A 26,425-nucleotide genomic window follows, 5' to 3' on the forward strand; every position below is an offset into this window, starting at 1 on the left:
CCCTTGCCCCTCTGTAACAGTGTTGGAGAAGAATTCCCTATCGTTTTTTGTTCTTTCCCTTTGGTATGACTGGGGTGTTCTGCCTAGCAATGTCCACAGCTGACCTGCATCATGCAGGACCCCATTTGGGTCACAGGCACTTAGTAATACTGCAATATCACCTAAAGGCTCAATTAAGGTTGGAATTTCACTTACCTAAGGGTTATTTTCTTTGTTTGGAGATATTTCTTAGGATGGTTTTCTTTTACTGAACAGATCTGGCTTCAACTATGTTATTTTAACACTTGGGGGTTTGGGTTTTTTTAAATTAATTTCCTTTTGGAGTTGCATGGTTTGTTTGGTTTGGGGCTTTGGTTTTTTTCCCTAAGTATCATTTAAAAGAAAAAACAAAGGAAGAAAAACAAATGAAGAAAAAATTACTTCTTCCAGTGATACCAGATCAGGTACTTGATTTTAGACAAAAATTATGAGATACAGCAAGCACTAATGAGGTTTCCTACTGCTATTGCACACCCATACCTCATAAACTAGCAGTTACACTTACCGGGAATCCAGGAAAACCTCTTGTTCCAGGCTGTCCCTGGAAAGGATGAAGCAGAGAAAGCAGTTCAGAAGAACTGAAGTAGGTTTTGATGGACTATAAATCTTCCCTATGGAGCCTTCCCTCCAGCCTCTGCCCATTAATCCGGCAACTCTCTGAAGAGCTACACAAGGCTCAATTCCCCTTCAATGGGAAAGCATCTTGGGAAGGAGGGGAAATTTCTCATCCACACTCCAATTTGTACAGGGCCAAGTATATGCTGGAGCAGGTCCAGTTTAGACTGCAAGCAGTTTCCTTGAAGTTTCTACATTAATTAAATGGGTGTCCCTAGCCCACATGCTATGCTTTTGGAGTATATTCCAGAGGCTGAGCTCATTTTATGGCAATTCTTGCTGCCATAACCTGGAGGTGTTTAATGCAGGGTGCTGCTCTGTGCAAGACAAACCTTGCAGGTCACTGGTGTCTAAATACAGCCTTCCTTCTCGTCCTCCTCCCCTAATCTCATGTCCCGGTGCATTCACTTTCCTCACAAATAATTCTGGAGGAGAGATGATTTTTTTTCTTCTTTTCTGTTTTGCTTGTTTGTTTATTTGTTTTCTTCTGAGAGTTAAGAGAAAAAGGAGAGTTAGGTAGTGTAATGAGAGTAACGTGAGAGCCAAGACTTTCCCCTGCCTCTTTCTGACTAGCCAGTTTTGGCTACCAGTTTGGGATCAGGTACAGCAAACATTGTCTTGAGATGTGTTTGGCAGCTTCTTCATCACCAGTTCAAAACACTGAAAAAAGAAAATATCTTGGCTGTTAATTTTTCGTAATTCTTCAGTTTCTGGGACCTGTGACATCCCAGGCCACTGTTACCTAGGTTTGTGGATATCCAGTAAAGATACAGCTTTATTTAAGGATTTTTTAATCTCAATCTCCCCCAAAAAATGTGTGAGCCAAGTCAGGAAGCAATATGGACCTGAATTCAGCAGATCTGGAAGCACACCCATATAGATGGAAACAGCAGGAGGAGGTAAATCCTGTATGATGCTCATTGAGTGACCACTGTGGCATCTTGCCTTCCCCAAAAGCCATGTTACAACGCCAAAAAGTCCAGGTTTCTTATGTGTTCTCATGCTTTGTTTGGGGGAATAAAATGCTTTCTTAGGCAATATGAGATACCATGACTGGTATCTCATATTGCCTCACAAGGGTTTCCTAGGACAGACCTGGGTATAAGAAGGGTTCACTTCTGAAAAGAAATGCACTTGGGTGTATCTCTGCCTTAACCAGAGTGATTCCATGTGGGGGAAGGGAAGGGGAAGGAGGGGACAGACCTGCTAGGTTACAAGGCTGAGGTTTGCCACAGTGAAGCAACGAAAATCCCTTGGGAGAGAGCTCAGAGCCACATTGGCAGGGAAAACCTTCACCTTCAGGTTATGTCTCCTCCATCTGCAGACCCAAAGAATGTTTACCTTTCAAAGGATAGGGCCAAATAACCTCTTTGCAGAGTCTGAGAGATGCCCCTACCACAAAACGCCTCACGTTGCACTTAACAGTTCTGTTTTTATACAAAATGATACAGCACCTAATCGCATTTGCACTGTTTCTTTAGTTCTGCAAAGTTGAAATTGGTCAGCTTTGCTTTGCAAGATACATATAAAACCACCTGGTCCTGTTGGCCTGTCACCAGGAGGGAAGATAGGCTATAAATTAAAGGATCTGTCCACTGCTGGTTCCCGAAAAGGCAAGAACCAGGAGCAGACTAGCTACAATTCATTAATTTTGGTTCCTTTTTGGACACCTCCCTGGATAAGAAGTGCTAAAAAAAGAATTAGGGAGAAAACCTGGAAATGGTACAATTTGGCTTCCTCTGTAGACTGCAGACTCCTTCTCCTTGGGGGACGGCAGAGTGATTTGCACGGTATCAGGCCAAAACAACAGTTCAGCAGTGAGTGATTCCAAGAGACTGTTTTTGTTGGGTGGCTGTTTTCCCTTGTCTTCTTTTTAAAATGTTGATCATATGAAGTATGTAATCCCGGAAGCTGCCAAATCATGGAGACCGTCTGTTTCTGTCACTATCGGCATACTGTCCCTCTCTGGCCAGAAGTTAAGCAGCTCTGAGCTCGAGTGAAAGCTTTAACCTCCAGACAAAAATCTGGAAACTATTTGTCATCCCACATCTTTCCGAGTGGCCCCTTGGCCAGGGTTTCCTTGTTTGTCTTCAGTGCTCAGCCATCCTTTTGACCTATCAGCAGCTCTCTGGGAAACTGGATCATCTTCACAGTAGACTTTGGGGTGGAAGTGTGGAGTTGTGCCAGTGCTGGCACCTCAGGGCTTTGACTGGTGTAGGCAAAAGCCCACTTTAAATAAATTTGCCATCTAAGTTTTCCGCTGCTTTGGAGATGCAATGTGTTGTGCACTTTCCCAAAGAGCAGAGAAGGCAATGAGGCAAAGCAGCAGCCCCAAAAGAGACATTAAAAATTGCCCTGCAGAACAGGCATGTGTCCTTCCAGAAAATATTGATGCCTGTCTGTTTGCAGGACCTACAGTGACAGGGACTGATGGCTTTTCTCTCCAGTTACTATAACCACACTATTGAGAAGGCAAAAACTTTTACCTTCCAAAACCTACTGTTTGTGGAGCACGGTGGTCTTCCTCATGAGCGAGTTTGGCACTGAGAGACCTGGCAGCTCTTCCTCCTCAATTGGCCACATGATCAGAGCCTCTCTGCTGGATGTAAAACACTTGAAGATATCTGTTTGTGTCCTGGGCTTTGTTTCTGTCACTTCTCAAACTCCAGAGTGCCAGGCAGGTGGGCCTGGGAACTGGCAAACCTGCTTGTTATTAGAAACATTTATCATGGGGCTTTTGGAGAGTTAATTGGAAAGCCAGATGTAGACAAGTGTTTGCACTGCCCAGGGCTCTCTCACTTGACCTTTGATGTGAAACAAGAGTTGCTGTTGGCCCATCCTCTCTGCAGGTCAAGGATGGTGCTTGGTTAATCAAAATCGGAAGTGCCCACTGAGAGGGAGAGAATTGAGTCTCTAGGTCTTTTTTCATGGAAATCTCCAGGAGAGACTGTTCAGGGATGGAGTGGTGAGGACTGGCTGCACCCACTCAAAAGCAGAGGCTTCATGCACATAAATGCTTCAACCCTTCATGTTGGTCTTTCTTTATAACCCTGTCCTTGCTTTGTCTGGTTGATTCCTTACACCTTGCAGGGGCACTTTTGCTGGAAGAGGGTGCAAAATCTTGCCTACTCTTTCCTCAGGTCCCTAGCCAGCTAAGGGGCTTTCCAGATAGGGGTAACTGTGGTGTTAAAGAGTCCCCAAGATTTTGGGTACTTGACAAGGATTTCTGAAGAACCCTGAACTACCCAGCTTTGTGAATTCTCAAGTCACTAGCTTAGCTCTGATCCTGCTCTTCTGCAAAATCAGTGGCTTTGTCCTCTGCCAATGAAACCAAAGGCTGAGATCAGCCAGGCAAAGGGTGTACTTTCTCCAAAAGTGGTAGCAGCCCTGTTGTTAGAAGGAAATATGTTCCTTCCTTTTAAATACAAGAATATTGTTTCCTTCAAGGGAAGACTTCCTCATTTGCTATAGAGCATGAGCTGTAATTTCATTATATATAGTACATAATAGGAGTATAAAACCAAACCTGGCTCAGCATGGGAACCACATGACACAGAATTTTTGCTTTCCAGCTGATGCTGTCTTACTGCCCCTCCTAAGTATTTCCTTGTAACTTGCCCACATCTGTCAAAAATAGAAATCCACTTACGGGTGGACCACGGGGCCCGATGATAGACATGCCTGCTTCTCCTGGAGCACCCTGCAGATATACAATGGAGAGGAAAAGGTGTCAAAAACTGAAGGGAGGAAAATACAAAGACAATTATATACCCATCAAGACTGGGGTTAAACAAGGGTGCTTAAGGTGTGAGACCTTCAGAGCTTATAGGGCAGCTGCTGTTCCAGCCTCCCCCAGCTCTTGCCCACACTTTGGAAGAAAAGATGTCATTTGGAGCTACTCAGATGTGCCAGAAAATGGAAGCTGCACAGCAAGGAAAACTATAAACACTTAAAACACTTTCTAGCAAAATTCAGATTCAGCTCCATTGCAAGTGTGAAAGACGGCCTGAAACCCTTGCTGTTTATTTCCTGCCAGTCCAGAAGGACTGTGTCCTGCAGAAGAAAGAAAAGAAGGGATGTGTTGGGCTCCACGGAAATGGGAGCTGCAAGGACTTCACTGGCTGCCTCCAGAAATGCCTCACTTGTGTGCTTCTCAAACTCAGTTGCGATGTGGATGAAAACAGCAAAGTCCTTGCTGGAAAAAAAAATAACTGCCTCTCCAGCTCCTAGCCACCCACGACGTGCACTGTGCAGGACATGTCCTTGTCTTTGGAAAACATGGCATATTCCTGAGAGGCAGTTCCAGAAGCGCCCAGGCCTGGGGAGCTTTGGGATGGAGCATCCCATAAACCAAGTGGCCTGCAAGCAAGCAGAGCTCTCTTCAAAACACAGCTGGTACCTAGGACTCTCACAGAGGGCTTTGGGAAAGCATGGGCTTTAAGAGTAGTTTTTCCCTTGTTTGTTTGTATCTATCTGCTATCTTTTCTTGCTGAAAACTGGCCAGAGAGAAATGCAAGGACACACAGAGAAAAAGCAGGATGGCTTCAGGCAGTGAAATTTTGGTCTGTTAGGTAATGTTGGTTGGCTTCAATGAGCAAGCAGTAGCTTGAAGGCAAGGAAGGATAATCTCTCCTACCTTGCTCCCTCCTTGTTGTGTTTTATTGTCTATCTTCTAAGAAGAGGAGCAAATGAACCTGATATGGCAGCATGCAGATGATCCCCTTATGAGGTGAATATATATCCCTTTCCTAGTTTCTTCATGTTCTTATTCACACACGCCAAACACTTTTATTTTGCTGCTCTCATAGGTGGGGAATACTCACAGCTCTGGGGAAAACAGACTATGCTGAAATATCAAACGCATCAAAACATGGGGGTAAGCAGTAGGATGCTTTACAAACTACCACTTCTTTGCAGGTATAAAACACCACCAGTTCAGTGGACAGCAAACAGCTTGTGAGATGGCATTTCACAGACTTAAATTACACCGTCAGTTTTACTTGGTAAGAAGACATCTCACTTTATTAGAAATAGGAGAGTGCTGTGCCATTTTCTTCCTTGTTACAGCTTGCACCAGGGATTGGGCTAACCTGGGAGGTGGAAGGGAGCTGCAGGTTGATTAGGGCAAGTGGAGCTGCCAGCAAGGAAGAAACTTGAGGGTTAAAACCCAGGAAGCCTTGGAGGGAGCTCTGCGTGTGCCCGCTGGCTCTTATGTTGTTAGTAAACTGTCATAAACAAGAAACACAGCATCTTTGGAGGCTGAGTGGCCTGGAAGGAATTTGGGAGATAAACTCACACCACCGGGGAAGAAGGGGCAGGCTGGGGGGGTGAAAGACCAAAGCTGGCTGCAGCAGCCATGACTATGACTGAGGGGCTCTGGCTGGCGCTAGATCAGGACAGTCGGGGATGCTAAGGGCTGTGAGGAGCTGACTCACCTTCTCTCCGGGTTGCCCTTTTAATCCCTGGGTCAGTGGCACCCATCACAGCCACATGCAAGAGGGTGCAGAGGGGAGAGAGAGAGAGAGAGAGAGAGAAACAGACACACAAACACAGGCGTCAGCGGCAAGGGTACACTACCCCACACCAAAACCCTGGCTACGGAGCTGGAATAAGTAAAGTGGCCTCAGCTCCTGCCCCAGCCCTCTTCCCCATCCTCACCCTGGGATGTCTGAGCAAAGAGCAATTCCAAAATACAGTGCTCGGACAGGCAGGGGATACCCCCTTTTGTTCAGGGCAGAGCTGTTTGGAAAGGGCAGCTGCCTGTGGCAGCAGGGGTGTATGTTAGCAAGCCCATGGTTAGCAAGCCCAGCCAACACATGAGGTGGCAGCAAGAGGCACCCAATTGGTGGAATGGGAGGATGGTGTTTGCTGAACCAGAAAAGGGTCTGAGCAATATGGCAGAGCAGATGGAAACACCCCCCATACTGCATGTATGCAGTTTGCAGGGCTGGCCACCCTGCTGTGACAAGGAGAGCCCTCAGGTGTGGGGGTCAGGGAAAATGGCTTTGCTCACACTGACACCCACCAAGGATCACCTTGAAAGTCCTGCCCTAAATCTTGGAAGTTGAAGAGGATGGGGAGAACATGGCACATACAAGAAGTTTCCACTTACCGGTCGTCCAGGGATCCCCATCGCACCTTTGTCTCCCTGGCAATTAAGGCAAAATCAGAGGCAATTGGAAACTGACCAAAAGCAAGGTTATAAAACAGCACAAATGAATTATGCCACAGATGTGGCTTCACATTGCATTGCAAGTGTCCAGGGATTTTGAGAGAGTGAGACAGCAAGCGAGAGAAAGTGTGTTTGTGTGTAGCTGAACCTGTCTTTAAGAACATGCATAAGCAGCAAGTTGGTATGTGCATATGACAGACCAGCACATCTCACAACAGAAATTACACCTGGTGATTTAGGCAGCAAAAGAGCAAGAGTTTTCAGCCTAACAAAGTATAATCTCAGTTTTCAGTACTTCATAAAATCCAGATCTTGGGAACGGGCTTCCTGCAGTAGCAAACTGTCATGTTTTACTCTCTCTTTACCAAAGTCATCTGGGTGTTAGCTATTTATTTATAGAGTTATCACTTTAAAACAGGATTCTCTTAGACTTGAAAATAGAGCCCTGTCCAGAAGCAAAAGAAAAATGTGGGAAAACAAGCTGACACAGGAAAAAGCATGTCTGGAAGAAGACATATGAGCGGCTGTTTCAGTGTCCTCTACCCCTTTGAGATACTTCTCAGTGCATTGTCATGGTGTGAACAATCCAAAGAGTGTTTTGGGGAATGACTTTGGGTCAGGTGACACTGAGCAGAGCCTCATAAACACATGAACATAAGATTGGTGGCAATTTTCTTTGGGCACTTACCTACAAGGCAGTTTCCTACATTTAACTACGCAATTTGCCAAAATAAAAATTTTAAAAAAATAAATTAAGTCAATTCCCTTTGCATTCCTGATCACCAAAACCGAAGGCTGTGCAGATTCGGAAGATAGCAGCTGCCTGCTAAAGGATCTTGACAAATATGGCTTCAGCACTTATGTAGCTTTTGGTCTATATTTTGCAAAATTGATGTGATAATTATCTCTCAGTTCTGTTTCCACCGATGTTTGGGGTTTCCTTATATAAAACAGAGTGTCCCTGCCAATGGCTGCCTGCACCCCTGTACCTGTAAACCTGGTTTTCTGGTTTCTGCAGCTGGAGACACCAGCTCCATTGATGCCATTTCTTTGTACCTTCCCCCTGTTCAATCCCAACATGTGAATGTAGTGTGAAATCTCTGGATGGGGAATGCACGTAACTCTGTTTTGCTGGGTGTATGAACAGAGGCTCCTTTGGCCATGCATCCCAATCTCAGACATTATTGCCTAGGATAAACCGTTACTTGGTGAAACTTTAGCCACTTCCTTCTGTGTAGCTGGGGGGCTGTTGAGTATTGGCAGCATTCCTTTCCATGCAGTGCATGTTTTCATAAATTGAAAAGCAACATATGCTTTGCAAAAGCATCCCTTGCAGATGGATGAACAGCTAAGCAGCTGCTTGACTGTAAATTTTGTAGATGAAATATTATAGGAAGCTACTTATTCTAGGGTTTTAGGTCAGTTCTCAATCCCACTAATATTTGCCTATGTCTGTGTGCTGGCAGCAAGCGAAACTCCTGGTGTCAGCATCTTGCCATGGGGTTAATCTGAGGCTGCTGGAGGATGTAATACTGAGTTTTCCTGTGCTTTATTTCCCTTAAATGCTGCTTTCCTCCATAGCTGAGCTCAGGCTGATCTCCCTCTTAGTTTGAGGTAAAAAAGCTGATTTCATTTCTCTTGGCTTTGCAGTGGCTGGTGCCCAGGCAGGAAGAGCTTAAGCTGAGGGCAGAGCTGTGTCAGGTCTCCAGCGAGTACCTGGTATTGGAGCGGTACATGACAGCACTGTGTCTGGTATGTGACTGCGCAGCGTTACAGCCCTCCAAGCAATAATAGCAAAGGGAGAGCTCCCAGTAGGACAGCAAATAAATGCCAGATGTTTATAATGAAAGGTTGTCTGTGACAGGGAGCCAGGAAAGAGCACTCCAAGGTGGATGATACCATGTAAGTTGGTTACGAAGTCATGCAGAGCTGCCTGCAGCTCCCACATTGGAACTAGAGGAGCACAAAAGGCAGCAAGCAGCCTCTCTCCTGAGTCAGGGGGAGCCAGCAGTACAGTTTACATTTCGCTCATTAGGAAACTGCCTGTTATGGCTGCTGCATTCTTCAGGTGAGCTGCAGCCCAGGGAGCAGGAAGCCATAGCCAAGAAAGCACACAGCTGTAATGCCAAACCCTATGCTCCTTCTTCACTCATGGCTATCTCTCTCAGATGCAGACACTGTTATCACAGACTTTTACATTTGTCCCAGAATGATGTAGGCCTTTTAAATCCTACTGCAATTAGCAAGCACCATCAGCAAGAATACTACACACTGTGCCTCTTCAACCAGACCCTCAAGCTGACAAAGGCATCTTCAAACATAATACATTTCCTACATGCAGGAGGATTCATAGGGATTATGTTACCCTTAAGTTTGCTCCTACAAAGCTCCTGTGGTCCCTACTCTGTTACAAGACATGTCTCATGTGCTGTTTGGATTTGGTATTCCACGTTGGGATTGTTATGCAAGATTACTACCTTCTCCCAGTTTATAAACCCTGGAGGCCTACCAATGAAAGTACTGCCAGATACAGAACATGAGGGAGCGAAAAAGGAAAGAATGACGTATTTACCGGGAGCCCTGGTCTTCCTGTAAGGCCCTGAAACAAAGTACATAGAAATGACGAAAGTTAGCTTCAAACTCCGAAGAAAGGGCATGATAAAGAGATGAAATCACATGAAAGGGTTTAGGAAACGGAATGGTTAAAAAACTCTCCACAGCTCCTTGACCATGAGCTCTGATTGCTTTGGTTTCCTAATCTCCTGTTTGTGAAGTTTTCTCTCCTTTCAGCATGGCTCTACCCACAGCTCTCCGCTCAGGCTCTGAAGGTATCTGAAGTCCATGGAGAGCAAGCTAATTACAGGGCCCTGACTTTTTTCCTGATTTTCCATCTGCTAAATATTATTTTTTCATGTATGGAATTGTTGCAATTGCCACAGAAATGTTGCATGTTCAGAAATGGGAGAGAAAATGTCCGTGAGAGGATCTTTTCCTTCGGATGTGGTCCAGACGGCAATTGAGTCTGGGAACCTCTGGACTATTGCATCATTTCATCATTTCCTTCCTTCCTTTGCCCCTTTTAGTCCCAATCTCACCAAATTTCTTAAGTGACTATGGGTTGCCCCTGTCTTCACCAAAGCATCAACTGATTTCAAGAACAACGGTGGGAGCATCTGTTGGGCAAGAGGAGAGTATGAAGGCCCCTTTGACCGCTGGGGTGTTGCTCAGCCATTTCCCTGTATTTTCTCCTGGTCATCCTACACTACAAACAGGGCTCAGTGCACTTCTAATGAGTATTTCTGCCCATCCCCAAACTCAAGCTGACACTGGGTTCTAAACCCTACTGCCCAATATGCTGTGTTTTGCAAGGCGGGATAAAACACCAGGAGAGAGTAGTCATCAGTGTGTCATCAGTGCTTTGGGGTTACTATCCAGCATGATGTATATGACAACCATCCAGGCAGAAGCCCATGTCTGTTGCTCATAAACTTGAGTTTCCATGCAGTTTTAATCACAAAAAATATAGGGGGAGGGGGGGCAGGGAGAGGAAAGAAATATTTCCTATGGTGGCATGGAGCACTTTGCTTTACTCTTCGGCAGTGAACTGAGCTGATCAGAAACCCAGAGGTCCTTAAAGAGGCAAGGGTGCTGTTAGCCCAAGACATTCCACTTTGGCTAATGATGCTTGGTCTGCCTGACTTCCTCTTGTTATTTCCATTGGCTGAAGCATTCCTCGCAGCCTGTCCTGAAAGTCTGCATGCGGAGACAGGTTCAGAGGTTGCAATAAGCCAGGATACGGTAGCACATATTGTCAGCACTTCTCTGGTGGTCCCATGTGTTTCTGCCAGGCTTCAATCTTTCATTACGATATTAAGTTTCTAGCCCTTATTGCTGCAGAGGAAGCCTGGAGTGCGTGTCTTCCTCACCCTGCAAAGGCGCAGACTGCTCTCCAGGAGACGTCTGTGTTGACCTTGTGCTTTCTCTCTAATTTCTCTTAGCAATAATAGAAATGCTTCACCAGCACCGATTTTGTGCCTGGCCCATCGCTTTAGCACTGACCTATGCTTGCCCAGGGTAGAATGGTAGGGACAGATCTAGCTGGACTCCACTTGCAGCTCCTCTGGAGCAGCGCTTTCTTCCCAATAACCCAAAGCTAACACTGAAATACATTCACTTCAGCAGCCAGTCCTGAAAGCCCCTAGGATCAACTATTGCTGAAGGTTTGCATGGATCAGGGATTCCAGCTGTAAAATGCTTTCAGACCTTTTGGCCTGGAAGGTGCAATTTTTTGTAAGATTGTTGTCATTAAATAGGGATGTGCTCATATATCTGGGAGTTCAGTCTATAGCATTTTGACTTGATGAAAGGGGAAAATAGGTTGTGCATCAAGTACTTCTCCTCAGAACATCATCTGCAAACTGTTTAAGACATTTTTGCATGAACAGACAAAAGATGACTACCGTATGTTTAACTTCTCATGTTCCTCCGCAGAAACCCAGCATAGTTACTGTATTGTACATGAATATAAACCATTTCCTCTGGAAGGATCGTGCTAGAGACAATATAGCATTTCTCTATAATCCTGAGAGATGTCAATACATGGCCTCATTCGTTGCATTGCTTTTTCTGGTTCACCGTGGGTCTCTTAGTAGCTGCAAGAAAATTCTGCAATAACCTAGTTGTTTTCCTGAAGCCTAAATCATCTGCACTGAGGTTTTGCATTAGCTAACATTTAAAAAGGAAGCTGTCAACACAATTTTTTCCTCTGAAATTGATAATTGTGAAGCTATACTTCAAGGCTCATCAGTTCAGCAAGCCCACGAGAGTAGCAGGGAACAAGTCCCTACAGCTCCTGCCATGTGTTTGTGATCTATCTTTCCCTTTGTTGCAAACACGTCTCATTCAGCATGTGGCATCCAATGGATTGAAGCACATACAGCTGATTCCCCCAGGGTATGTGGGGCCAACTAGTAATAAATACATGTGCCCCTCGTGTTTGTCATGTCCCTGTCCCTGTGCTCCCTCTGTCTCATCACCCTCAAAAGCTGCAATGCAGCCGAGAGCAACCCCACAATAATATGGGTCTTGAACACCCACAGTACTTGCTGTTTGATAGGTCCCAGGTTGCCAGGACTGTGAAGGCAGCTACCACACCAGACACCACAGACAGAAGACTTTGCTAGTTCGTGGCCTGCAAACTCTGTGTCAACAGCTTCTAAAACCATAGAGGCTTGGTACTTACAGGTGGACCTGAAAGACAGAAGAAGAAAAAAAAACCAATAAATATTTTTTTAATTCAATAAATCCTAACAAGAAGGACTAAATAAACACACTGTACCACCTTTTGGGGTTGATCCTGATGCTGCTCACATTTGCTGATGCACATACACAAACTCCCTATTCATTACTTAAGTATCCCCAAAATTAGCAGCACTGCTTTACAGTCACCAGGAGTGCAGGGCAGCCTCTGAAAGTCCTGTGTTGGAAAGGCCATGCAAGTCAAACTCTTGACACTGTTAAACTCATTTTTGGTCCTTTGGCAGACAGGGGTCCCCTCCATGAGTGTGACACCACTGAGCAGAGGAGACTTGTTAGTTGTGTGACTCCCCCTCACATCCTGCCCACCCCTTGGGGTTGAGAAGTTGAAAGTGGAGAGGAAAAGAGCCCCTTTCCTGATAAAATGCCTATGCATTTCCCATCAGTATCGGTGATCTTGTAAAGGCATGAAAAGGTTAATGAGAAAACTACAGCTATTAAGCACATCAGGTACCTTTTCTCTTTAGTGCAAGCTTATTTCCCCCTTTGCTTCTGCTCTGTTCCCATAGGAGCCATTCTGACCCTCTTGGAAGGAATTTCCTCAAATCCTTTGGGTTTCTTTTATTTTGGAAAGATTTTTGGAATCTGGCAACGTGGAGCACTGCATCTCCCTCATACAGAACTGTTGTACAGTATATACCAAGGCTTAAACAGCACATTTCTTTCATCAGTTCCCAGAAAATTCCTCAAAATCCTGACAGATACTGTGTGTGTGTGGAAAGAAACCCCTGGCCTGACTATTTTGTGGTTTCCTCTCTGTGAGAGAAGCAAGATGCACCATACAACTGTCAGGGGGTTCTACATTTTCCATAATTTATAGACACTCTGTTTTCTTTTTTCTTTTTTTTCCCCTCTCTTTATGTGAAGTGCCAGGAAGTAAGACTAAACAGCGTAACAGGAGAGCTGACAGATAACAGGCAGCAACCTCTTCTTTGCATGGGAGGTGGATGTCACGGTGAGCACCTGCAGAATACGCTGTCATTCTGAAAATACCCCTGGCTGAAAGTCCACCAAAGAAACTGGAGACTTTGGCTGAACAAACATTTTCCACATTGGAAATCTCCCACTTAGCATGACTCCTTCATACCAAGGACTTCAGCAAATGGCTTGGCTATCAAGCTTTGGTACCCTAAAATCGCACTGTGAATGGCACTCTAAAGAGCTTTGCTCAGCTTTCATTATTGTTGATCAAAAAAGGTTACCTCCAAAGGTTACCTTTTGGTTAAAAAAAAAAAAGAAAAAAAGAATGTTTAGCACATTCATGGTGACGGACGGATAGATAGTGCTAAAAAGCCAACATTCACAGCCAGAAATCTCAACGGCTCAAAACATCTCCATCCAAATTTAGGGCAGGGGCTCAGGGGGACCCAAATTTGCTGGGTCTGGCGATTACCTATCACCGGTGTTGGTGCTGAGGTCACTATCCTGCTTGGTATGCCAAATCTAAACAACAAAAGTGTTTCTCATCAGAAAGTTCATTTTGGAGGGCAAGGTCAGACTCGGATACAGGAATCCTAATTTATGCCAGACTGGGAGAAAAAAAAAGTAATTTTTCCAAGTCTGGCCTGCATGACAATAAAGTTCTGTGAGGACAGTTTTGGAGAGATTTTGTTTCAGAGTAAGCACCCTGTCACAAAGTCAATGCTTATAACTTGCCAATATACGGACTTTATTTCCATTAGCAACACTATAGACCCATAATAACCCGCCTACCTGTCTGCACAGGGACAGACTGGGGCACTTGCAGGTTGCATGAACCAAACCATTTAGCTAATACTGAAAGAAAAATTTAAAGGCAAACAAACCCTGAGCCACCGTACCCTTCCAGACCAAATGTGACCAGACAGCAGCACAGCGTGTAATGGTATTGCAATACCGCTGAGAGAAAAAACACGCTTTTGCTTGCTCCAGAAGCTACATCCGCAGAGCAGAGTAAATCAGCAATGCCATCAGTTCTGGTCCCACCAAGCCACACACCCCACACAGATCAAAGGCAGGAGGCATATTGGAGGCCCATCTTTGTTATATGCCCTCTATAAAATTAATGGTTATGTGGAGGGGCCTGCACAGTCTTGTATAAACACAGCTCAGTGAGCTGCAGGCACACAATCTTGGCTACAATAAGTCAATCAGTAGAGACCATCCAGGGACTAGGCTTCAAATGCTGGGACCATCCATGTGACCCAGGAGACAGAGCCCTTGGATATAGTCACTTGTAAAAGCAACATCATCATGCATGGGCTGAAGGAGGAGGAGGGAAGATGTGCCAAGGATAGTGGGGAGGGAGGAGGTGCTGCTGGATAAGCTATTGCAAAGCACTGGGGATTTTACAAAGTGAAATAATGCTTCAGCAAAGTGGATTTGTCATGTTCTGTCAGAGTGATTAATGAGAAGGCCAAGCAGAGCTTCTAAAGAGGCTCAGTCTCCAACATAACAAGGAGTAACGCACATTAGAGGAAAGAGCAGGCAAATGAGAGAGGGGATCCTCCTGTCTCCGCTTTCAACCTCTCTAACCAAAGATGGCCAGTCTGAGACAGCCTCTTGCGGGCAGCACCAGCTGTGCTCATGCAATGCACCAGGGTTGCCCCTGGCCAGGGGACTGGCAGAGACACCTTGGCCTGGTCAGAGATGCTGGCAATCCTGTGTAAGCCAAGGGAGCAAACATACAAGTCAACCAGACTGCACAGAACCCTTCATGAAAGGAACATGAACTGTAACAGAATCACTGCAACACCACTGGATGTTGCTCCCCATGCTCCCTGTCCCCTGCAGTCCCAGGCAGACTGGAGCAGCTGCGTAGAAAGAGGCCTTATTGCCCTCTTTGGTGGGCCAGGCCTTGATGGTGGTAAACTCCAAAATGCTCCACAAATGACGAAGAGCAAACAACCTCAAGAGCTACAAGTGCTAATCTCATCTATAGGGGTTCCTACTCTTCTGTGTTTACAGCAGACTCTTTTTGGGTGAGATAGAGGTGCTGCTGCTTAGGAGATGAGCTAACTCCCCTTTCTCTAAATAGTAAGCAGAGAAGGGACAAGAAGTCAAAAGAGCAGGAATCAAAGCTACCATGAAGATTTCTAAGCCCATTTCATAGCTAACCTCATCCTACAGACAGACCCAGAGCTCCCAGATTACCAAATTCCTCTGCCTTGCACAGAACAGGGAGCCCACATTTGTAATTAGCACCTCCAGATCCTGTGTATTTTGAACCTGATCTTGATGGGACCAGAGTGCTGCTGGTGCTGGCATGTAGGCTACAGCACTACCGTCCACCCACGATGAGCAGTTTGGGAAGCTTCTCTCCGTGCTGGTGCCTCACTGAAAGGCACTGAAGGGCTGTAAGCAACTGAAATTGCTGTTTATCCAGCTGCGGGGCTTATCGAGCAGCAGGGGATGGAGGAGGGGATGGAGCAAACATGTCAGGAGTGGACAAGTGGGAGGAAGCAGCAGCCTCCTGCAAAGAGAAGACCTCCAGAGCACCTTTGAAAATGAACATTGAGAAAACAAAGAATTGTTGTGGGGGTACCCAGCGTCCCTCCAAACATATGGCCTCTGGAAATTAGCACCATCTGCACTGTCCCTTCTCAGCTGCTCTGGCTTTTATGCAGATAGAAACTTTTCTTAAAGAAGCTCTGCCTTTCCTGTAGCCCAAGTAAGCAAATGAGCAGCCATGGTCTGCAGACTGGATGAGTCTGCCTTACTGCACATATAGAGGGGGCATATTTGTGATGGACAGCAGGGTCATGTCACAGAGCCCTCTGCTCACTTGCTCTCCACCATGGCCCATTCAACCAGTGACTAACTAAAACAGAACTGCAATGACCCTTTTTCCTTCACCCCCACAAAGAGATAAAAAGCCACCCTCTATGCTGTAGCCTCTTGAGGCTCAGAAGAAAGGATGCTTCTTTTGTAACTGGGTCATATTTATTCTAATCTGGAAAGTCCCATATCCCAGAATATCAGATCTTAAAAGCTGGACAGTATTAGAGGGGGTCTGTGTGGAGTGAGACCTTCTGACGGTAGAGATACCCTCAGCTTCTGAGACTGCAATGCTCTCTGGACTGATAGGATCACTGAAATGATCCCATCCATTTAAGGGCATTTCCTGACATCTGGAAAAGTGTCTGCTCTTAAAAAGATCTCAAATGCTGTTGCTTAATTTCTTTTCTCTAACTTCTTGGATTCAGGCAGTCCAGTGTCCGTAATGTGGTTGTCTTCCACCCTGCTCCAAAATCTCACATACGAGGAATTTTTTTTCTGCTCTGTAGAATACACAAGACAAGATGGACAGAGAGGGAACATAAAGATGTCATTGTTGCTCACTTGGGTCATCCTCACTACACACTCCAGCAGAAGGGGAGACATAGACATGTAATCCATCCCTGTGAGGAAATCCAGCCATTTCACAGACCCAGAAGGCAGCCTTAAAGAGTTAAAGAGATACAGTTACTTCCTGATATTCAGGACTATGTTAATTGATAATAACATAGCTGTGGCCAGGCAATTAGTTTTGAAATGCTGCTTAAAATGTCAGCAGCCCAAGCACGATCTTACCCCGGGTGGCAGAGATCCCTTTGCTCATGGCTTCATAGATGTTCAGCACACCATGACCCTATTTTGGAGCCAGCAGACCCCACTTGGGTGCGTAGAGCTCAGATGGTAGGTTTCACCTTTTTTAAAGGCTGGCTGTGCTGCAGTTTTCACACAAGAAATCCAGGGTACTCACAGTCTTCTAGAGACCTCTTCCCTACTTCCATCAGGGGACAAATGATACAAGGGGAGGTGGAGGGATCATTAACTTGGAGAACTGCAAATGAAAGGCAAAATTGCTGTGTGCCTTGCCATAATTCATTATTATTAGTTGTAGGAAAATTAAAGACAACAGAAATTTTCAAAATGATAAGAGAAATCTTAAATGACGATTACCCAAAACATACACTCCAGAAATTCTGCTTCGGGTGTTGTCAGCAGACAATCTGAGTGTGTAACTCTCTCTGTAGAGCATGAGCCCCTCGCAAAGACCAGGACACTCTGTCCCCAGAACATCCTCTCTCAGCCTTTCAGCTACACCCTGCAGAGCAGCAAGAGGTTCTTCAAAGGGTCATAGAAATGCCGGACAGGGAAAAAGATATTTCGATTTCCCTGTGACCAAAGCTCAGCTGAGGCACCAGGTTATGCCAGTCACTCAAGCTTGCCTCTGAAATCAAACCCATGACATCACCGAGATTCAGCAGTTAATATCAGCAGCTGTTGAGGATAAAAGTCACTGCTCAGGTACTCTGAGCATCCCAGTGCACCGCCACCAGCAGCAGCTTCTGCCAAGGAGAAGACCTCAAGCACAGCACCGAGAGGAGAAGTCCATGGGAAGCTGTGCCCAAAGCAAACAATGAGATGGAGCCTCACAGAAAAATTAACTTGAGTAAGCAGTACTCTCAAAAAATAAAAGAGGTTCTGATACTGGAGTTAAGCCACAGACTCTAACTGCATCTCCAAGCATCCACTTGTTTCAAGAAGCATCTGTAAGGACAACAGAAGCCAGTCGGCCTACAGAGCCAGAAGAATTTGGTAAGAAAAACCTGTACCGTTGGCATAACCATAGCAAGCCCAATAGGCAGATTTAAGTGTCAAAGCAAAAGGTTCAACAATAGACAAACAGAAATATTCTGATAAATACAAAAAACAAAGGGCAAGAAAGGGCCAAGGGCCAATGGCCTGCATGGTGCTGGCTGTACCCAGGACAAACACAGCACCCCTGGCTCCACCGGGGAAGAGACAGTGGGATGCACGACACCAGGCAGAACAATGCTTATTTTTGGCAGGCATCCATGGGTCAGCAAGCTCCTTCCAGGCAGCAAACAGTCGCATTTGTCCCTGTCATGCTGAAGCACTTAGCACCACAGAAAGCAGAGAAAACAGGGCTGGGAAGAGCACATGGGGTCAGCTCTCCCAGTCGGATTTTGTGCTTCAGATCTGGAGGCCCCCATGGGGTTTTCCAGTAGCAGTGCAGAGCCCTGGATGGTAAATTGAAAATGGATGGTCACAAGCTCACTCCATTCCACCACCTTCTGCCAAAGAGCCAGTGAGCCCCCAGGCTTGTGCAAACCACCAGCCATAAACTGCTGCTCTTGACTATCCCCCTTTCTCTTCCCCTTCTGCTTCCCCTGAGCAAACCAAACAGAGATTAAAGGATTCCTGGGGAATGAGAAAGACATGAAATTGAGGAGGGAACATCTTCAAAGCAACCAAAAGAAAAATGTCTCTACCTAGCCCATTTGGGCAAATATTTCCCTAACCTGTTGCTGCCTTCTGGGGATGGAGACACTGCACTCTTCCCTAGTGATCTGACCCAGGCGATACCCATGCCCTGACTCATAAGGTCATATTTATTATTTTTCTTAGAGATTACCCAGAATTTCCAGTGTTGTTGTTGAAGACAGTCAATGACCTTTGATGTACAACAAACTCAAAGAACAGCTTTTTTTATTTCTCTCCTTTTTGCGGTTACCTTTTATACATTTGAAGTCTGCTGTCCCATTCCCTAGTCTTCTGTTGTCTTTAGACTAAACAAAACATAATTCTCCCATCTCTCCACAGAAGCCAAGTTTTCTGGACCTCCGGTCATTTTCACTGGTCCCCCTCAGGGGCCCATTTGCCTCCTAAAGTGTAGTTCTCAAATAGAAACCTGCTCCCCAGCTCACTGCACAAGTTAACAGTAGACAACTTGGTAAAGGCAGAAGACATGGTGTCTATTTAGCTTATCACAGAGGGATACCAAGTCCTTCCCCATCACCACCTCTGCCTTGCCCTTACCTTCTGAAATATTACGTCCTCTACCAGCCCTCAAAGGCTAAGAGATTTCTTGCAGTGCAAGCACAGAACTTGGTGTCCTTCCTGTCTGGTGTGACCAGCTCTTATGGTCCAGTGAGGAGAAAAGTCTCCTTCTCATCCACAATGAACTTCTTCAGCTTTTCTTGGTGTCCTTCATAGTCCCATCTCCAGCTCCTTCTGTGTTTTTGAAGTACACCTCAAATACTTGGACACTTCCAGAAGACCTGGCAACTCTTAGTCTGAAGACACACATGTCAATGCAACAAGCTATCAGTCCAGTAAAACTTCACTCTTGGCAGAGTAGACGCTTGATAATTTCTCTGCAGCTCCCACCGTACATCCTCTAACACATACTATTCCATGCCAAGAATATGAAAGGTGGTGTCTGAAAGCTCTGGAGATCCAAAGCAGTTTGAATACAGGTCATTAAGAGGTCTGATATTTCTCCATCAAGGAGCTGACTGCTTCTTCAACACTCAGTCAGGCTCCATACAAGTCTTACTCCTCAGAGAGCTGCAGAATTAGGAAGGAACCACTTACTGGCCAAAGTAAATCATGGCTGGGTAAAGAAAAAAAAACCAAACTAAAAAATCCACAGCACTTTTACTTCCTGCTGAAAATTACAGTCTCTCATAATGTGGTTGTTGGGGAAAAGTAGAAAGTTGGAGCATACTATAGTTAATATTTAAATAAATTCTCTGATCATGCATTTAAAATATAAATGATACATTTTACTTTTCAGACTGCATAGATTCATTTTCTTCCTCTATCATTTTTGCAATTAGCAGCTGATTTTAATATCTAGTGCATTGCTGCAGCCCGCATCCCTCCCCAATTCTTGTTATTCTTCCCTCTTTTCCGTCTGCTAACTCTTCTGTTCTTCCTTCCTCCTTCCAAAATACTTTGCAACTTTTATAACAGCAAATTCTGTCACCTACCCGGGGAAGAACAAAAGACCATTGTGTTCAATTTATCTTTTAATAGAGTCCTTCCTCAAATACCTCACGGACTGCCAGTACTGTCTTCCAGACCCTGTCTCACACCCTTTTGAGTTATTAAATGTTTGGGAGGGTCTTTCCTTTAACCAAGACATTTTTCCACCCGAGGCGATTGATAGCTCCCAGTTACCACTAATTACCCTATCAGCCTAGCCACAGCACTCTTCCTCCAGAGGCCAGCAATGCATCCCTGTCACTCTTTATCCTCTTCTTCAAGGATGGAACAAACTGACTAATTAGAGACACCATAAACTCCTCCTTCAGGCTCTTTCCTGATGTGTTCCCTTGTTTCCAAACAGAGCATGTGGAGGAGAGCAGGGCTGATGCTAGTCCCCTCAAAAGGAACAATGCAATGGGGTTTCTGAGCCCAAGCGGGTTTGCTCAGCATGCTTTATTGTGCAGGAAGAGAAGAATTTTCATTCATTCATCCAAACCTAGCAGATGATTTCTTAGCACATCTTGAACTCTGAGAGGTTTGTCTAGTTTGCCTACCCCCACACAGGGCTCTGCCTAGTAGGAGCCAGGCTGGGGTAGCATGCACATGTGTTAAAGGAGGCAACTTACGTTGGCTAACAGGGACAAAAGGATTCATGGCTTTCCTTATATAGAATGAAATAAAGCATCTGGTGCCAAACTCAGATGCTTTGCACAGCACACACTACAGAGAAAGCCATCAGACAAAAATAATGCCCAAACAACTGCTGCCTCCCTACAGCGTGTGGTGCGGAAAGCACCTGTATTCTCTCATCTCCTCACTGTGGCAAATTTGACACAATTAATAAGTTTGCTAAACTCTGTAAGGACCTCCATCTTGTTCGAGACTCAAAGATTTTTCTTATTTAGGCATACAGGTGCTTATTTTTTTAAGGTAGGGAGAGAACCCATTATAATCTCAAGAAGAAAAGAGATCACAATGAAAGTGGAAGAGGTATCTTTCCCTGCCTCTGGAGAGAGAAGTAACCTGGAGGAAAACCAATCAAGTTTAGAAACTAGTTACTCTGAAGCTCTTCCTCCCAGATAAAAGGAAAAAGGCACAAGGGGAAAAAGGCATTGTATTTACAGAGAAACTTCTCCTGAATACATGGAGGGGGTGTTGAATATGCGCTGCAGGGACATAAGTCTGGCAAAAAATTGGTGGGGCTTTAGACACTGCTAAAGAGCCCCATCTCCTACCAAAACAGCAAGCCCTCTCTATTCCAGGAAAAATGAGCAAAGAGGAGGAATGAGGGCTGAGGTCTGCAGCGGTTTGCTGCATGAGAGAAGCACATGGAAAAACCCACATGGAGGAGGCAGCAATGACTGAATGCATGCCAAACCACGTGGGACCAGGGACAGTGCATGCCCTGCACCAGTCCTCAATCCAAGAGTCACACATTTGTAGCTTCCTTTCCTAAAGGACCTGAGAGCCACTTCCCATCACTATCCCAAGAAACTCCAGGACGTCTGCCCATTAAGAGTTGGGTTAATGCAATAGTAGAGCACAGGGATCTATCCAGAATGGCTTTGAAATTCAGGGAGAGAAATATTTGCAACCACACCTGATAGCCCCCATCCTCTCCTGGTTTTCCAGAAAAAAAATGAAAACAAAACAAAAAAAGAAACCACACAAAAAACAAACAAAAAAATTTGCTATAAGCACACAGTTCATCCATAAGCAAAATATCACCACACACATGAATTGGAGGTAAACTGAGAAACACGATATTGCATCTTTCAGAAAAACCCATTTCTTTCCCCCTCTCCTTTCCTTCTGTTTTTAAGCCCATGTTAAATCACATTGCACAGGGGATACCAACAGCTTCACAATTCCACAGTTTCTCCCTGGATTTTGGACAGGTCAGGGCTGGGTGTATAGCTGCCTGGTGCACAGAGGGCTAAAACATGGCTCCTTGGCTGTGGCCAGGGCAGTGCCACAGAACTATAAGCTCTATGGGGTGCTTTTGGGGTTTCAACCCCTCTTTCATCTGTGTTGCACTTGTATATGGTAGGGTTTAAGGGAGAGTTAATCTGTAGGCAATGACTGCTGTTTTGGGAAATAACTACTCCCTCTGCCAAAATCCCTCTAACAAGGTGCTAGTATTAAAAACCAAATTTAAAAAAAAAAAAAAAAAAGGCAAAAAAATAATCCCAGCCCATTGCGCTTGAGCTACTTTAGGGACAAGACAAACACACAACTCCTAGCAGCTGCCATCGCCTCCAGCAACATCTCCTCCCTTGGACAGCATCCTCTATGACGATAGAGGAGGAAAAGCAAAGAGCAGCCACTGGGATCCGGCCACATCCACCCACCCAGTACTGGGTTCAGCCTCAGAAAGACCTCTTCCCAAAGGCAAAGCACAGCCCATGGCCCTCTACCTGTTGCTGGTTGAGCCACATATCAAGGGAAGCCTGGTGTGGATGGGATCTCTGGGTGGTCCCCAGCATAGCACACATGCTGCGCTGAGCAATACAGAACCATAATAAACAAGTCCCTCGCACAAAGCTCTGTCAGTTCAGATTCCAGTTCAGTTGATATAATCTTCATCTTCTCTTTGAAAGAAAGGAAAAAAGGAAAAGCAAAAATTAAAAACCAGGCATCCTAAGGGAAAGGAGTGAGGCAAGAGATGGATTGATACAGCCTGTGTGTGTCTCAGCCCCCCGGCATGGGGAAAATGTGCTGTTAATCAGCCACCCCCTGGGAGTATGCTGATCTAATTACCTCCTGCTTGCACAGTCCGGCTGCAATGCTGCACACCCAAGATATTGCATGAGGAAGAAACAGACACCGAGCCTCCGCAGCCAAGTTGGAATAGGATGGGCGAAGGAGAGCAGGAAGGCTTTCAGAGCAGGGGATGAATTGGTCTGGGGAGGCTGTGAGGGTGGTACAAACCCATATGTGTAAGAGGCAGATAGCATCGAAGAACACATCACCACCCCACCAGAGCCACCAGCACAGCAGCGGGGATGGATGTATCAAGGAGTAACCTTTCTCTTGTCTGAAACACAACCTTATTTTGGTGAAAACACAGCAAAGATATGCAATGGGCAACAAGTGGATTTCCAAGTAGAAAAACAGAGAAATAGCCAGACAAAATGAAGGGGAGATGTTCATTTAAGCAGGCATCATGCACAGCCAGCTCTCCCTCAGTGTTTGCGTGGCACAGACTCCACATGTGAGAATGCCTCTCCAACCCTTCGATTGTCATGCCACCAGCATTTTGCAACGTCAGTCTGGGACACATCGGAACATCACTCCAATGCAGGCAAATTTTTTCCAGGGCTTATGTTTCACAGTGCTTATGAATGTCAAAGAGGCAGTACACAGAGGAGCAGAAACCTGGTCCCGCTCCTGGAAGAGGAAAACTGCGTCAAGTGCATCTACCCTCAAAGTAACTCACTGGACAGTCACGTTAAAGTAGTTTGAGCACGAGACGTGGGTTTCTCCTCTTCCACCTGGGGGACAGCTGGATGTTTAATAATTAATGGCTGTATGCTTCCTTGCAAAGGCTGACGCTTAAAGCGTCGCTGCATCTTTAACGGCTGCCGGCGATGGGAAACTCATTGGAGTGTGTGTTCGAAGGGGAAGAAGGTTAAGATGATTAACTGGTGCTAACAAGTTTAGGATGTGGAAGTAGTATTTTCTTGGACGTCCATCAAAGAGAGGATTGAATGTTCCCTGGCGGGGGAGGGCATGGGGGCTGGTATGTGTTTAACAGATGAGGTTTCTGCCTCCCAAAGCCCACCCAGCCCCGCATGATGCAACCTCTCTCTTTTAAACTCTGCCTCTCCCCCTGTACCATCAGCTGTACCTGTGTTCCCAGCCTGGCACAGGGGCTGAAAGGAGATCGGGGGGAGGAAAGCCTCCCCTCCACTCTTCCTGTGCCCTGGGACACCCTTTGGGCACCAGTAGATCTCCCTGGCCCTTGGCCCCCATGGAGAGAAGGCGTGGGCAGATGCCCGGAAGAGCCAAGAGGGAATCGAGTGTCACCACACCGAAATCCAATGCCCCAGAGAGAAGAGCTCCTCCTGGGCCTCTGCATCCTGCTGCACAACCCTACTCTCTGCCCTGCCGCAGAAATGCCAGACAGAACCATCCCTGCCACAGGCCAGGCCAGCAGCCTGCTTTCTGCCTCACCATTGCCCTCGATCGCAGGCTAACATTAGCGCTGAAGTCTCCTTGCAAACAGCTTTGAAGCAAGCCACTTGGCACCCACAACATCCCCCTTGTCCTGTCCCTGGTATTTTCGGTGCTCTCCGCCGGCTGGCGGGCGCCCATGCTTTGCGCAAGGGGCTTGGACGCCACCAGGCACCGTGCCCCGCTGTCGAGCCTGGCGACTGGTGCGACTCTCCTTCATTCCTCTGGCCGCCACAAAGCTGCCAGGATGGGCAGCACACGCGAGATCCACGTCGCAGGGCCCGGACATGCGTCAGCAGCTGACGCAAACCAGCCCGGCCATGTGCACACAGCTCAGGCCTGGGAAAAATCCTCCACCCCGGTAGCGCGCTCGCACTGAATCAAAGCCGTTGCCGTACAGTAGCAGTGCAATGTGCTCTTTGGGTTTCCCCAGCCAGCTGGGATGGTTTTGCCTTGCTTTGTCAAGGCGCTGATTTATGCCCATATGTACCATATACATTGTAAGCACAGGCACGCAATGGTGTAAACACTTCTACAAAACATCTGTACACAAACCCGTGAAATATGCAGAAGCTCCCTGCTGCAGCCCTCAACATGCATCCCAGGCACCCCACAGGCAACCTGTCAGGCCCCAGTCTGTGTGCAGGGTGCCATTCACCACTGGACCAGTTATTCAGATGTGTCCTAGCAGGGGCGGTAAAGGTCACAGAGGTACTCCTATCTGATATAAATCAGCACAGCCACAACAGTTTTCTCTTGCATCAGTGTTTCAAGCTGTAGCCCACCACAGCAGGTATCTGCTCTTGTGCAGTGCTGAGCATCTATTCCTCCCTCCAAAATCTCCATCTTTTCCACACCTTTAATACTTGATGTCTTTCTCTGCATCATGAGTAAGAGGCCTGCTTATCCCTGGTTCTGGATGGAGGATGGCCTTACCAAACAGCCAAGGCTTATCCGTGACTGGGATATAACATTTGGGATATAACATACAAGCACCATTAAAGTTAACGCTTGTACCACCAGGACTCATGTATACCTGGACACAAATGCTCACTGTTCACACCTCTGGGGAGAGCTCAGCCTCCAAAGGAAAAGACCCACAGCAATTCTGTGAGTTTGGAGATTTTCCTTCCACCTTCCAGACAGTTTAAAATAAAAAAGTAAAAAAAAAAAACAAAAAACCTTAAAATAAGAAGTTTGAAATAAGGAAGCACATAAAAGGGCAAAGAGAGGAGCCCTGGGGCATGCAGGAGACAGGCCTGAACATGGTAAGATGAAATAATACAAACAAGCAGATGGGTGTAAATAAACAGGCCACCCTCTTGCAGAGCACTTGTGCCCATCATTGCGCCTCAGCGCCTTCCCTTTTTAATGCATTGATGTTTCCAACCATATTTTGGATAAAGAAGGAAAGGCAGAGTTTTTTGCCTTGCTAACTCTATTGGAATGGTAGCACTATTCCAATGGCCTCCAGCCATTTTGCAGCCTGGGCAGTGCTCACAGCTCTATTAATGGCTTACATGAGCCCTCCTAGTATGCACTGCAGCAACAACAGCAGGCTCATTAAAATCAATTAAATACTCCTTAACAAAGTGATCCTTGGGATCACTTTAGATCCCAAATACAGACTAAGTTGGATGAGTTGATGCTTAGACATGTAAGGAGCATCCTTGCTCCTTCTTACCATTCCTCAGTCACCTTCAGGTGACAAAAGCCAAGTGGGGGTGCCTCCTCAGGCAGCTCCAGGCAGTTGTGTAAGAGCACAGCTGCCTACGTGTTCAGAGAAAGAGAGTTAAGCGACCAAACAAGCTCTTTGTTTGTTTTTTTCCTGAATTGTTCATCCCCATCTATTCAAAACTGCTCACAGAATCTGTGGAATGTGTTGTGTGGTTTGCATCTTCAAAACAAATGAAACAACAGTATGCCTAAACCAAACAAACCCTAACCCAAAATACAGCCAGCAGGCCAGGGCGCATGAGCAACCTTCGAGGATGAAGTCTGTGTATACACTCTGGAGGGCCCAAAAAATGTGAATGGGGGAATATATTTAAATTTCAGGGAATTATGGAATTCCCAGGGAGATTTCTTACAAAGGAGAGAAAACAAGAGAAGTATTTAAGCAATGATTATGCTGCAATTTTTCTTCCAGATGTGCCATGTCATGGGGATGTCATACCAGCAAATCACATTTTCTGACATGGCAACATGCTGCTCTGGCTGTGGTGGTATCAGATGCCCATCCATAGCCACCCAGGCACTGCTATCTCCACTGCTCGGCTCTCTCCGGCCAGCCGGATGGCTCTGCCAGTGCATTCAAAGGAAAAGGGCAATTCAGAAAGCTCAAAG

The 26,425-nt window shown here is 46.0% G+C and overlaps 1 protein-coding gene across 2 annotated transcripts in view; it reads right to left on the reverse strand.

Moving 5' to 3' along the window:
* COL13A1 (collagen type XIII alpha 1 chain) overlaps positions 1 to 26,425 on the reverse strand; it is a 130,776-nt gene that overhangs the window by 54,209 nt on the left and 50,142 nt on the right. Inside the window, exons 6-11 of one of the 2 annotated variants that reach the window (XM_062611643.1) lie at positions 12,069 to 12,076; positions 9,399 to 9,425; positions 6,767 to 6,802; positions 6,090 to 6,116; positions 4,304 to 4,354; positions 545 to 580 (exon numbers count right to left, since the gene is read on the reverse strand). In XM_062611643.1, coding sequence (XP_062467627.1) covers positions 545 to 580; positions 4,304 to 4,354; positions 6,090 to 6,116; positions 6,767 to 6,802; positions 9,399 to 9,425; positions 12,069 to 12,076 — 185 coding nt within the window. Of the gene's footprint in view, positions 1 to 544; positions 581 to 4,303; positions 4,355 to 6,089; positions 6,117 to 6,766; positions 6,803 to 9,398; positions 10,188 to 12,068; positions 12,077 to 26,425 lie in introns of those variants that run through there. The other variant, XM_062611644.1, reaches the window with a different exon arrangement.

This window comes from Pezoporus occidentalis, unplaced genomic scaffold, assembly GCF_034315485.1.
Source record: "Pezoporus occidentalis ecotype Australia unplaced genomic scaffold, CSIRO_AGI_Poc_V1 ctg155, whole genome shotgun sequence".
Lineage (NCBI taxonomy): Eukaryota > Metazoa > Chordata > Aves > Psittaciformes > Psittacidae > Pezoporus > Pezoporus occidentalis.